The sequence below is a fragment of the Leucoraja erinacea genome, unplaced genomic scaffold (genome assembly GCF_028641065.1).
Source record: "Leucoraja erinacea ecotype New England unplaced genomic scaffold, Leri_hhj_1 Leri_209S, whole genome shotgun sequence".
In the NCBI taxonomy this organism is placed as follows: Eukaryota; Metazoa; Chordata; class Chondrichthyes; order Rajiformes; family Rajidae; genus Leucoraja; species Leucoraja erinaceus.
This window is the reverse complement of record NW_026576110.1, coordinates 94,259-105,652: the sequence shown is the minus strand read 5'-3', so window position 1 is coordinate 105,652 and position 11,394 is coordinate 94,259. Positions and strand designations below refer to the sequence as shown.

General features: G+C 46.4%; 1 protein-coding gene across 2 annotated transcripts; it reads right to left on the bottom strand.

Moving 5' to 3' along the window:
- Nucleotides 1-458: 458 nt before the first annotated feature.
- LOC129716328 (thyrotropin-releasing hormone receptor-like) lies at nt 459-10,687 on the bottom strand. 2 transcript variants are annotated; one of them, XM_055666197.1, is made up of 2 exons: nt 10,258-10,687; nt 459-1,373 (listed from the first exon to the last, which is right to left on the bottom strand). In XM_055666197.1, the coding sequence occupies exon 2, from the start codon at nt 1,294-1,296 to the stop codon at nt 478-480; it is 819 nt and encodes a 272-aa protein (XP_055522172.1). In that variant the 5' UTR covers nt 1,297-1,373; nt 10,258-10,687; the 3' UTR covers nt 459-477. The 2 variants fall into 2 exon arrangements, with proteins under 2 accessions (XP_055522172.1, XP_055522173.1); XM_055666198.1 differs by having other exon boundaries at nt 10,138-10,653.
- Nucleotides 10,688-11,394: the final 707 nt, after the last annotated feature.

Here is an 11,394-nt window from a genome sequence, read left to right as displayed (position 1 = left end):
TGAGTTAGATATAGCTCTCGGAGCGAGCGGAATCATGACATATAGGGGAAAGGCAGGCACTGGTTACTGATTGTGGATGATCAGCCATGATCACAAAGAATGGCGATGTTGGTCTCCTCCAACATCCTTCAATGTTTCCATGGTGCTATTTAAGATTAGACGTTCTGGGTACTTCAGCGCTCAGTTTACATCCTGTCTGAATTTATTTTGGGTTGGGACATATGTAGAGGTACTCGGAATTAGAAGCATGAACGCGACTGATTGTCTCATCTTTCGCTTGATCTCTCCCTTACCCAAGTCTCTCTCTCCTCTCTCTCTCTCTCTCTCTCTCTCTCTCCTCTCTCTCTCTCTCTCTCTCTCTCTCTCTCTCTCTCTCTCTCTCTCTCTCTCTCTCTCTCTCTCTCTCTCTCTCTCTCTCTCTCTCTCTCTCTCTCTCTCTCTCTCTCTCTCTCTCTTTATCTATCTGCCCGCTGCGCATCAAGAAGCATTCCTAGTTTTCAGTAACTTTACAATTAGATATATTGGGCACCTCACGGCGCTCTTCATCTGCTCTCTGAATTTGTTTTGTGTCAGGACATATATTACCGTGTTTGTACAGGTACTCAAAACTTGAAGCATGAACCCAACTGATTCGAAGTCACTGCCTTTGACATACGGAATCCCGAATACACGCTCGGACAATACATATATTACTTCTGTGCTCCATAACAATAGAAAACTACCGGATATACAGAAGAGGAGAACAACGGATTTCCTTCGGTTCTCCATCTCCGGGTCATTATCTCCAGTATTACGGCCGCGGAGCCCTCTGCGGACTCGACCGGACATTAAAATGTGTCTGGCGGTCAGTGAGTTGAGCAACATCAACAAAAAGAACGGGAACCACGCAATTAAGCTGTACGTCAGCAGCTCAAATGAAGCCCATGAAGTTAAGTTTAAGAAAGCCTGTTTCAATACGCAGCCCCTGGGTATATTGTCCATATTGTATTCTGGGCCCATTGTAAAATACCAGGGCACACTTATTAAACAGCTAAATACGCTCACAATCCCCATAATAACTGTCGCCGTTCTCTCGGTGCAATACTTTATTTTCACATTCTGATAGCAAATTGCCAAGAATCGATCCAATGTAAACGCGACCGTGAACCAGTCAGAGCTTAGCGTGGCTGCAAAGGCTAGGACCACGTTAGTGGAGCAGACGGGCGTGATGTTCAGGAATGAACGTGGAAAATACACAACAAAAACAGTTCTCAATAAGACGTCGGTGATGATGACCAGGAGATCGGCCATTGCCATTCCCACCAGGTAGCGAGTGATGCATTTGGAGAGAACACACTCCCCCCGGGACAGGATCAGAATCGTCAGCAGGTTCACTGCAAGCGAAAGAAAACAAATCAATGCACAGCTGAGATCACCGAGGACTCATAGAAACAATGTGCCGCAGAAACCGTTTCATCAGCAAAAAAGGGAAGCTGCAAGAGTAACTCCGCGGGAGAGGCAGCATCCCGGGAAAAATAATGGATAGACGACGTTTCCGGTCGGCGCCGTTCTTCAGATTGTTTTGTACGGGAAATAAAGGCGGAGGAAAAAGAGTTACAAGATAAAGCATGTCAGGTGAACGTCGGCGGGAGGGGAGGCGGGGATGGTCGTTGATGGGCATCAACGTGTTTGGAAAAGACATTCCAGATGTTTGGAAAAAAAGGCGTGGACTTTGAGGCAAGAGGATTGAAGAGTTGCCGGAGGATGAGCCTAGAGGAAAGGGGGTACGTTGAGGGGGAATTGCTGATATTACATTTGGAAAGCTGTTATCCACTGTACACCGATCAATTCACGCTACAAATGGACTGGCTCGAATAACATATGATTGTCAGACAGCAAGCTTATCTGGACAATTATTTGAATGTATTCTGTTGAATCGTGATGCACTCTCGGTCGACACCATTATGGAGTTTGCTTTAATAGTGGATATCATGTCTTAAATAGACGCACCTTGATGAAAATAACTGTTCCTACCGGAACACTGGAAAATATGCAGGCCCGCCTAGACGTATCGGATCTCCCGGTTGCCAAACACGTAAATGTCCTTCTCCTTCCCGTCCCCTCACTGACCTTTCAGCCCTCCATTGTCAGAGTGACGCCAAATTGGAGGAGCAGCATCTCACATTTCGCTTGGGATCTTACAGCCAAGTGGTATGAATGTTGACTCATTTAACTTCATTATCACGGTACTCCCTGTTTCTCCATCCCTCCCCCACCAAAGTCGCAAGAGCTTCTCGTTTTCACCCAACAAACAGCTAACAAAGGCATTGTTCATTTTTCATCGTTACCTTTTAGCATATTTTTCTGTCATTGTTCTTTAGCTCTATACTTCATCAAGAACAATCAATATTCAACCTACTGAGTTGTAAAATGAGGAACTCAGCGAGGTAGGCAGCATCTCAGGCGGGAATGGACAGTCGACGTTTCGGATCTCAACATCCATTCCCTCCCCAGATACTGCCTGATCCTCCAGGACCTTGTGTTTTTTTCAAGGTTGCAGGATCTGCAGATTCTTGGGTTACCATAAGTGTGCCAGGCAGCAAACGCCGGCATCACCACAGTCAACAACACGAAGACCATGAGTAGAAGTAAATGTCGACTCACCGGGAACACCAACAGCTGCCAGAACTGGATAGTAAATGGCCATTACTCGATCTAATAACCAACTTCCCATTTTTCGCAAAGTGACGATTCCTCGCTTGATGTGTCGCAGCAGCCTAGTGCCAAACTAGTGGGGAGATGCCCACACTTATCTTAATATAGGGAACCGATGTCCCGAGCGACACCAGTCTCCTGATCGTTGATTTTAGTTACCGTTTAACAAAAAAGAAGGTATGTCAAATGCTCCCCGGATAATGCATCTATTGGGATCAGCAATTTACAATAACACTTTAATCATCATTATACAATTTTAAATTACAGAGAGAGGGCATTGGGTGAAAGTTTCAATGGTTATTTCAGGGGGGAAATGCAAACTATCCACAGTAAAGGCTGCTTATTATCTGAATGGTATCCGATTATGATAGGCGGAGGTGTTAGGAGACTTTGCTGTCCATTATCATCGGTCACTGAAAGTAAGCATGCGGGTAAAGCAGGAGTGGCAATAGACAATATGTGCAGGTGAAGGCAATTCTGCCCTTCGAGCCAGCACCTCATTCACTCCGTAACACTCCATCCCGCACTCACCTGCCGTGACACCCCTCTGCCTATCTACGTTCCATTCCCTTGTTTTCCATTCCCTCTGGTCCCCACATACCCTCTTTCCCCATTTGCGCTTCGCTTTATTAGCTTTACCAAACTCTCTATTTTATTACTGGGCAGTTAATATTCGAAATATAACCTTCTGGCTGGATGACATTGATCACCAGCCAAACTGGTTGAAGATGGAGAAGGAGGAATGCTTACATTTTGCAATGGGCTCGATTGTTTTAGCTCCAATAAATTTGAATAATAAAACATGCGGAGGAAACCCGATTATACATGGTGTTATACGTATGTGGAAATAAATAAAGCGCACTCTAAAATTGGGTAATTTATCGCTTTTTCTCACTATTGCAAATAACCTTTCTTTCAAACCGTCTGTTTTGGATAAAGGATTTGTTCAATGGAAACCCCATGGAATAAAAATGGTGAGATACCTTTATGGAAAAGGCGATTTTCTCCCATTTCAGGAATTATAGCAGAAATACGAGTTACATGCTAATAATTGTTTTAGATATTTGCAAATTAGTGACTGTGTGAAATTACCCACGCAATACTATATATTTAGGGGTCCAGAAATCCTTGATGAATGTTTGAACATACATCCCACTAGGAGTAAATTAATATCTTGTATCTATAATATCCTCTTAGATACTGAGGTTCCGTCACCAGAATCATAGAGATGAGCATGGAAGGACGAGTTCAACCCATAACGAAGGATACATGGGTTGAAAGCTTACAAAGAGAACAGAGAAGATTTACTAGAATGTTGCCTGGGTTTCAGCAACTAAGTTACAGAGAAAGGTTGAACAAGTTAGGGCTTTATTCTTTGGAGTGCAGAAGGTTAAGGGGGGACTTGATAGAGGACTTTAAAATGATGAGAGGGATAGACAGAGTTGACGTGGATAAGCTTTTCCCACTGAGAGGAGGGAGGATGCAAACAAGGGGACGTGACTTGAGAATTAAGGGACAGAAGTTTAGGGGTAACATGAGGCGGAACTTCTTTACTCAGAGAGTGGTGGCTGTGTGGAATGAGCTTCCAGTGAAGGTGGTGGAGGCAGGTTCGTTTTTATCATTTAAAAATAATTTGGATAGTTATATGGACGAGAAAGGAATGGAGGGTTACGGTCTGAGCGCAGGTATATGGGACTAGGGGAGAATACGTGTTCGGCACGGACTAGAAGGGTCGAGATGGCCTGTTTCCGTGTTGTAATTGTTATATGGTTATATGGTTAATATAAACACCATTGTTCGTTAAATTCTAGGCACTCCATGATACCATTTAAAATAGTATATAGATTACATTATTCGAAGACAACATTTAACAGGATCTTTCCAAGTATGTATCCTCTTTGTGATGAATTTCAAGAAGCCAACGTATCCCACACTTTGTTAACTTGTATAAAAATTCAAAAGTTTTGGACGGACATTTTTTCTTCTGAATTTACCAATAACCAACCGGACCCAGATCCAATATTAATAAAATTAGGATGTCAGAACATAACATAAACTTTACGATAAATCAGAGACCCTTTCTTGATTACAGTCTAATAACTGCGAAAAAATTAATACAAACATTTTGTGAAAAAACAGCAGCTCCCACAATTACAAAATGGATAACGGAAATGACTGAGACCTTGCATTTGCAAAAATAAATGCATTTGATTAACCCGAATTATGTTTTACAATATGGTCTCCATTTATTGAGTTCCTAAACAAGTAAATTGGTTTAACACTAAAACAGGGTTGAAACTTCAGTTTGGGATTGGATGAATACAATTTCCAAGAGGATTTGGGAATAACAGAGGGATCTGGGAATAATCGTGCATAGTTCTTTGAAGGTGGAATCTCATATAGATAGGGTGATAAAGAAAGCTTTTGGTATGCTAGCCTTTATAAATCAGAGCATTGAGTATAGAAGCTGGGATGTAATGTTAAAATTGTACAAGGCATTGGTGAGACCAAATCTGGAGTATGGTGTACAATTCTGGTTGCCCAATTATAGGAAGGATGTCAACAAAAGAGAGAGAGTACAGAGGAGATTTACTAGAATGTTGCCTGGGTTTCAGCAACTACGTTACAGAGATAGGTTGAATAAGTTAGGTCTTTATTCTCTGGAGCGCAGAAGGTTAAGGGGGGACTTGATAGAGGTCTTTAAAATGATGAGAGGGATAGACAGAGTTGACGTGGACAAGCTTTTCCCGTTGAGAATAGGGAAGATTCAAACAAGAGGACATGACATCAGAATTAAGGGACAGACGTTTAGGGTAATATGAGGGGGAACTTCTTTACTCAGAGAGTGGTAGCGGTGTGGAATGAGCTTCCAGTGGAAGTGGTGGAGGCAGGTTCGTTGGTATCATTTAAAAATAAATTGGATAGGCATATGGATGAGAAGGGAATGGAGGGTTATGGTATGAGTGCAGGCAGGTGGGACTAAGGGAAAACAAGTTGTTCGGCATGGACTTGTAGGGCCGAGATGGCCTGTTTCCGTGCTGTAATTGTTATATGTTATATGGTTATAATTATTATCTATATTACTATAAGTCTGTTCTTGACCGGTTTTGGCGATCTGTGTTGCAATTTCGGAGAGAACGCCGCCACCTACGGCCGTCATTTTTGGCCCCTCCGCTCATAGCCCCCCTCCGCGACATGGGTGCCGAGGACTTTTCCAGTCGATGAAAAATAACAGAGATATTAATGATTTTACAAAATTCCCCATTCTCTCTGCTGCCCCCGCTGGCGGCAGGGGGGGGGGTGGACTATAAAACCAGGAAGTGCTGTGCCTCAATTAGTCTGCAAGCTGGAGGAAGGCAGAGGGTCACGTTTCTCTGATCTGTGAATAACACTGGACACATGTCCACAGAACTGTGAGTAAGTGGTTTGAAAATGAAAATACGGTTAAAGTAAAAAAGCACTGCATGCAAATGGTTGTTTTGGTGGTTTGGGTTGAAATGAAAAGGCACTCTCCCCCCCCCCCCCCCTCCTCTCTCCCGCCCTCTACTCTCCCTCCCCCCCTCTCTTCTTCTCCATCTCCTCTCCCCCCTCTCTCCCTCTCCTCCCTTCCCCCTCCTCTCCCCCCCCCTCTCTACTCTCCCCCCCCTCTCCTCTCCCCCTCTCTCTCCTCCCCCTCTCTCTCCCCCCCTCTCCTCTCCCCCCCCCCCTCCTCTCCCCCCTCTCCTCTCCCCCCATTCCTCTCCTCTCCACTCCCCCCTCTCTCCTCCCCTCTCCTCTCGCCCCCCTCCTCTTTGCCCCTCCTCCTCTCCCCTCCCCCCCTCTCCTTCCTCCCCTCTCTCTTTCTCCCCACTTTTTTCTTCCACTCCTCCCCTCCATCCCCCCCCCTCCCCCACCGTCCTTCCCCTAAACCCCCCTCCCATCCACCTACCCCTACTCCCTTCACTCCACCCTCCCTGCTCTCCACCTCTCTCCCCCCCCCCCTCACCTCTCCCCCTCCCCTCATCTCTCCCCTTCCCCCTCACCTCTCCCCTCCCTTCACCTTTCCCCCTCCCCTCACCTCTCGCACCCTCTCTCTCTCTTCCCCCACCCCCACCTTTCCTCTCTCACCCACCCTCCATCTTCTCCTCCTCGTCACCCCCTCGCCCTCTTGCCCCTCTCTCTGTGTCTCTGCCTATTCTCTCTCTGCCCTCACTCGCTACCCCCCCTCCCCCACCCTCTCTAGATATGACTGCAAGTTGGGGGCTATGCGTCAGTAGCTAGGGTGGTTATGGGGTAAAAGGAGCAAATTAATAATATTAATATAATATCAAGGGGGGTAATTAGCGTGAGTGCATGGGGGGGGGGCGGGAATAGTTAGTGTGTGTGACGCTGCATGCCGCCTCACCACCCCCCCCCCACAACCGCACGTTGGGGGAACAGACTCAACGCGTCTGCACTTGGTCTGGTATGTATTATCTTTCTCCACAGCCTTGTTATATGTAATTTCTTTTTTCGTCTTTTTCTCTCTATTAGTTTTTATTTTCTCTTATCTTTTTCTCTCTTCATCTTTATTCTTTAAAACATTGAACAAATTGAAGCTATGTAAGAAATCTGTAATTTAATTGTTACTTACTACTATTTGCTTCGATACAAAATAAAAAAAGGTTGATTGGCCAAGTACAAAAAAACTTCCTTGGTGCTCCACGTGCGGTAACAACACGGCATACAGTAACAATTAAGAATGACACATAAATCATTAAACATTAATAATAAAATATAGTTTGAACGTAGATGAAATAAGATAACAGAGAAAACGGAGGCGGCAGAGTTTTGGTAATTGAGTAGAACTACTGTTCGTGGAAAAATGCTGTTTTTTACAACTGGCTTGGCGGCTTTGACAGTCTGGCTTCACCTTCAAGAGGGAAGTGCTTTAATAAGTTTGTGGCAGGGTGAGAGGGGTCAGAGATGATCTGACAAGGTAGAGAGTTTCCTAGAAATTGAAAGTAATGAAATAGTTGTATGAGGGTATATGAGGTCTCTCGTCTGTACATGAAAGGAACTGGACAAGGTGAATACGATATGTGAAGATAACCTATGCGGGGATGTAGTGTGTGCAGTTACAGGGAGAAATAATGGGTTGTTTCATATTGTTTGTGAATTCTGGTGAATAGAGAGATCGCAGTGCCGAGTTGGGGAACGATATATTTGGTGACTGTTGATGGAAGATCGCTAAAGATGATGAGATCAACAACAGTCTGGGCGAAGTTGGCCAGTTGGTCATCTGTGGGATCATGGTCAATGAATACATATGAGGAGATGTCCAAGAGCAGGTGGCTGGCATCAACATGTTAGATGTCAGCCTACCAGGCCACAACGGCACCTTCCATGCGGGCGGGTTTAATATCAATGTTGGGTTTGTTGCAGAATCAGCGGAGGTTTGTACGGTTAGAGGGGATGAGACTGGAGAGGGTAAGGAGTTCAGAGAAGCTGCTTGGCGTCGCTGCTTTGTCTCTCGCCGTACCTGCTTGTTCACTTGGCCTTCAACGTATTATATTGCCTCCCATTTGACCAAACCAGAAACATCAATACAATAACAACAATTACAATTAATCACTAAGTGGGACCCGTTGGGTTCCAGCATTACACGGGAGGGCTGGTCCTCGAACGCAATATTCCACCTCTCCGCCAATTCCAATATTGCTGACCAATTCCAATATTGCTTTCTGGAGCGCTAACATGGGTATCGTGGGTTGAAGGGACTGGTTTCCAGAGGGCTAATATGGACATTGTGGTCCGGATGGATAGCTGGGCTTGAGGCTGAGTCACTCCAGCCAGTTGTGCTGGCAGCTCAATCACTCAAGGCTGGTGGGCTGGCAGTTGATTCACGACTATTCTTTGAAATTCATGTGCAGTTTCTTACCATTAAAAGCAGGGTGCAAGGTCAGCAATTCAAGTGCAGTTTCATACCATTAAAAGCAGGGTGCAAGACCACGAAATACAGCGAATCGTGACCTATCCGTCCTCCATCTTGCAGAGACAGAGCCACGCTCACACTTCTAGGTGTTATACCCCCCCCCCCCCCCCCCCCCCCCCCCCCTCTCTCTCCCCGCCAGAATGATCATGGCCTTCGTGGCGTGATTGAAAGGAGAGCGAATCTCATTTAAAAAAAATACTAATAACAAATTTATTTTTCATCGATGGGAAAAATACTCGGCACCTGATAAGCGCAGGAAGACTCTGAGTATGATGACCAAAACACAGTCGGACGTAGCAGCGGTTTTTTTCGAAAATCGGTATAATGCGCAAACAGGAAGTGGTCAAGATTAGACTTCTAATTATACAAAGGGCAAAGCAACTTTAATTGGCCAAGGCGACTTTAATTTGGCAAGGCATCTTTGATTAGGCAAGCCAACTTTAATTAGGCAAGCCAACTTTAATTAGGCAAGGCAATTTTAATTAAGAAAGGCAACGTTAATTAGGCAACAGAGATCTAGCATTTCCAAACCAAATGCAACACAGCTTTATCATTTTCAAACCAAAGGTAACACAGCATTAGTATTTCCAAACTAAATTTTCAAACCACATCAAGTGCACTGACAGGCCAGTAAAACCACTCACATATTCGTGGACATGTGTTCGGTGTTATTCACATTTCAGACTGAGAGACGTGACCCTCTTGCTCCCCCATCTTGCAGAGACTGACTGAGGTACTATACACTTCCGGATTCTATATCGCGCCTGAAGGGGTTGGCCTTCAGGTGAAACAATCTCCACATTTTTTAAACACTAATAACTGTTTTCTTTTTCATCATTGGGAAACATCATCTTGTCCAGCGCAGCGGAAGGGGACTCCAAGTAAGGTGGCCAAAATCACAGCCGTAAGTGGCAGCGTATTTCCTAAAATCATTATGCAGTACATCAGGAAGTGGTCAATATCATACTTTTAGTGATGTAGTGTGGCGTCAGCTGATACATAGATCACTGATGGCCGAACCCTCGGCAATAGCTAAGAAGGCTGTCACGTGACGTCAGGGTCTAAGGGGAGTCTCCTGAAACATAAGCATATGTCACCTTGAGATCACCCGCGTGAACAGGTAGCTGAGCTGTAGACAACACCCTCGCTCAGCTACAGCAGCAATGACAATTATGTTAGTGTAACACCTGAATAAAGCATCGGTTTATTCACCACGTTTGGTGCTGCTACATTGGTGACCCCGACTATCCAAATTGGAATTTTGGATTGCACCCGACGCACGCAGCCGCGGGAGACCTGATGTCTGCAGCCGACTGCCCAGCCCAGCAGAACGACGCTGCCGCCAAAACGGCCCTACCCTAAGGTATGCCGCAGGTCGCCCGGGTCAAGGGGCGCGGTCACAACTGCCCCGGGAGCGCGGAGTGAGCGGGCCTGCCCATAAACCCGCCGGCCGCTGGCCAAGACAAAGCCACCCGACGCGGCGGGCTCACCTGTGGCGGCTGCCCGAAGACTTCCTTGTGCTCCTCACCGGCGTGGACTCTGAAGATCCCTGGGCGTCGGCTGCTCGTCTGGCCCGGCAGCGAAGTGGAACCTCGACCATGCTTGCCTACCTGCAGTGGTGGGGCAAGGCCCGTCAATGCCATTCGCATATTGAATCGCCTTTGAAGGCCGCCTCAGCCGTCCGTCAAAATAGCCGCATCGGCCAACTGAAACAAGCTGCCGCCCCGACAACAAAAATGGCCGCCGCGGCCGGCCGGAAGAGGAGGTCGACGTTCCCTGACCGCCGTCTACAGTGCCACATTGCGGCCGGATGCCGTCCCTGTAGCCTGACAACCGGCAACAGCGCCATCTTTCGGCTGGATGCAGTCACTGTACACTGACCGCCGGCAACAATGCCACATTGAGGGCGGAGGCTGTCAATGCAATCTCTAGTTTTCAAGCACAGCTTCCCATCGTGCATCATGAACACTGGACAATTTGAAATTACCTACCACTTTGCACTTGATTGCTCACTGTAGTTTGTTTTGTTTCTTTTCACAATGTTTGCAATGTATCACCAGGCCGGGTTTAGCAGTCAGTTTTCTTTTTTTTAATTTAGTTTTTTCTTCTTTGTTTGCATTGTTGCTGACGATTCCCATACGTTGCTGGGGGCTGTATTTCTCAGCACACGGTCCCCCAGCCGGTCGAAGAGATGCGACTGTGTCTCTTCCGTCCGGCGGTTTTAGCATTGGTCTCCTTGCACCCCTCGACATACCTCGGGAACGTCCACAGCCGGAGCGTCGGCTGCGTTCGCGTGCCGTTCCGTCCTGCCCCACGTCCGGGGTGCCCCCGACCCACTGCTCTCGACAATGCCTGCGCACCTTCTTGTAGAAGGCTAGCGCGTTCAATTCATTGTTCCAGTTCACGTGACGTCAGGGGCTAAGGGGGGCGTCCTGCTACCTACGCACATCTCACCTTGAGATCACCCGAGTCAACAGATATCTGAGCTTGAGAAAACATCCTCGCTGAGCTACAGCAGAAATGATAGTTTTACTTCGTAGTCCCGTGAGTGACTACGTAAAGAGCCCACCAGCCCGCATGCGCTTCTTTATCGTCTAACGCATGGCGCAGCGACTCCTGCAGCAGTAAGTTTAAAAAGGCCCTAAGGGTAAGTTTCACTTATTCTGAGGACGTCTTTGTTCTGAAATTTTGCTTACAGAACGGTGAATTTCCAAACTTAATGGAAAAGTCCAGGGTTAAGTCTAAAC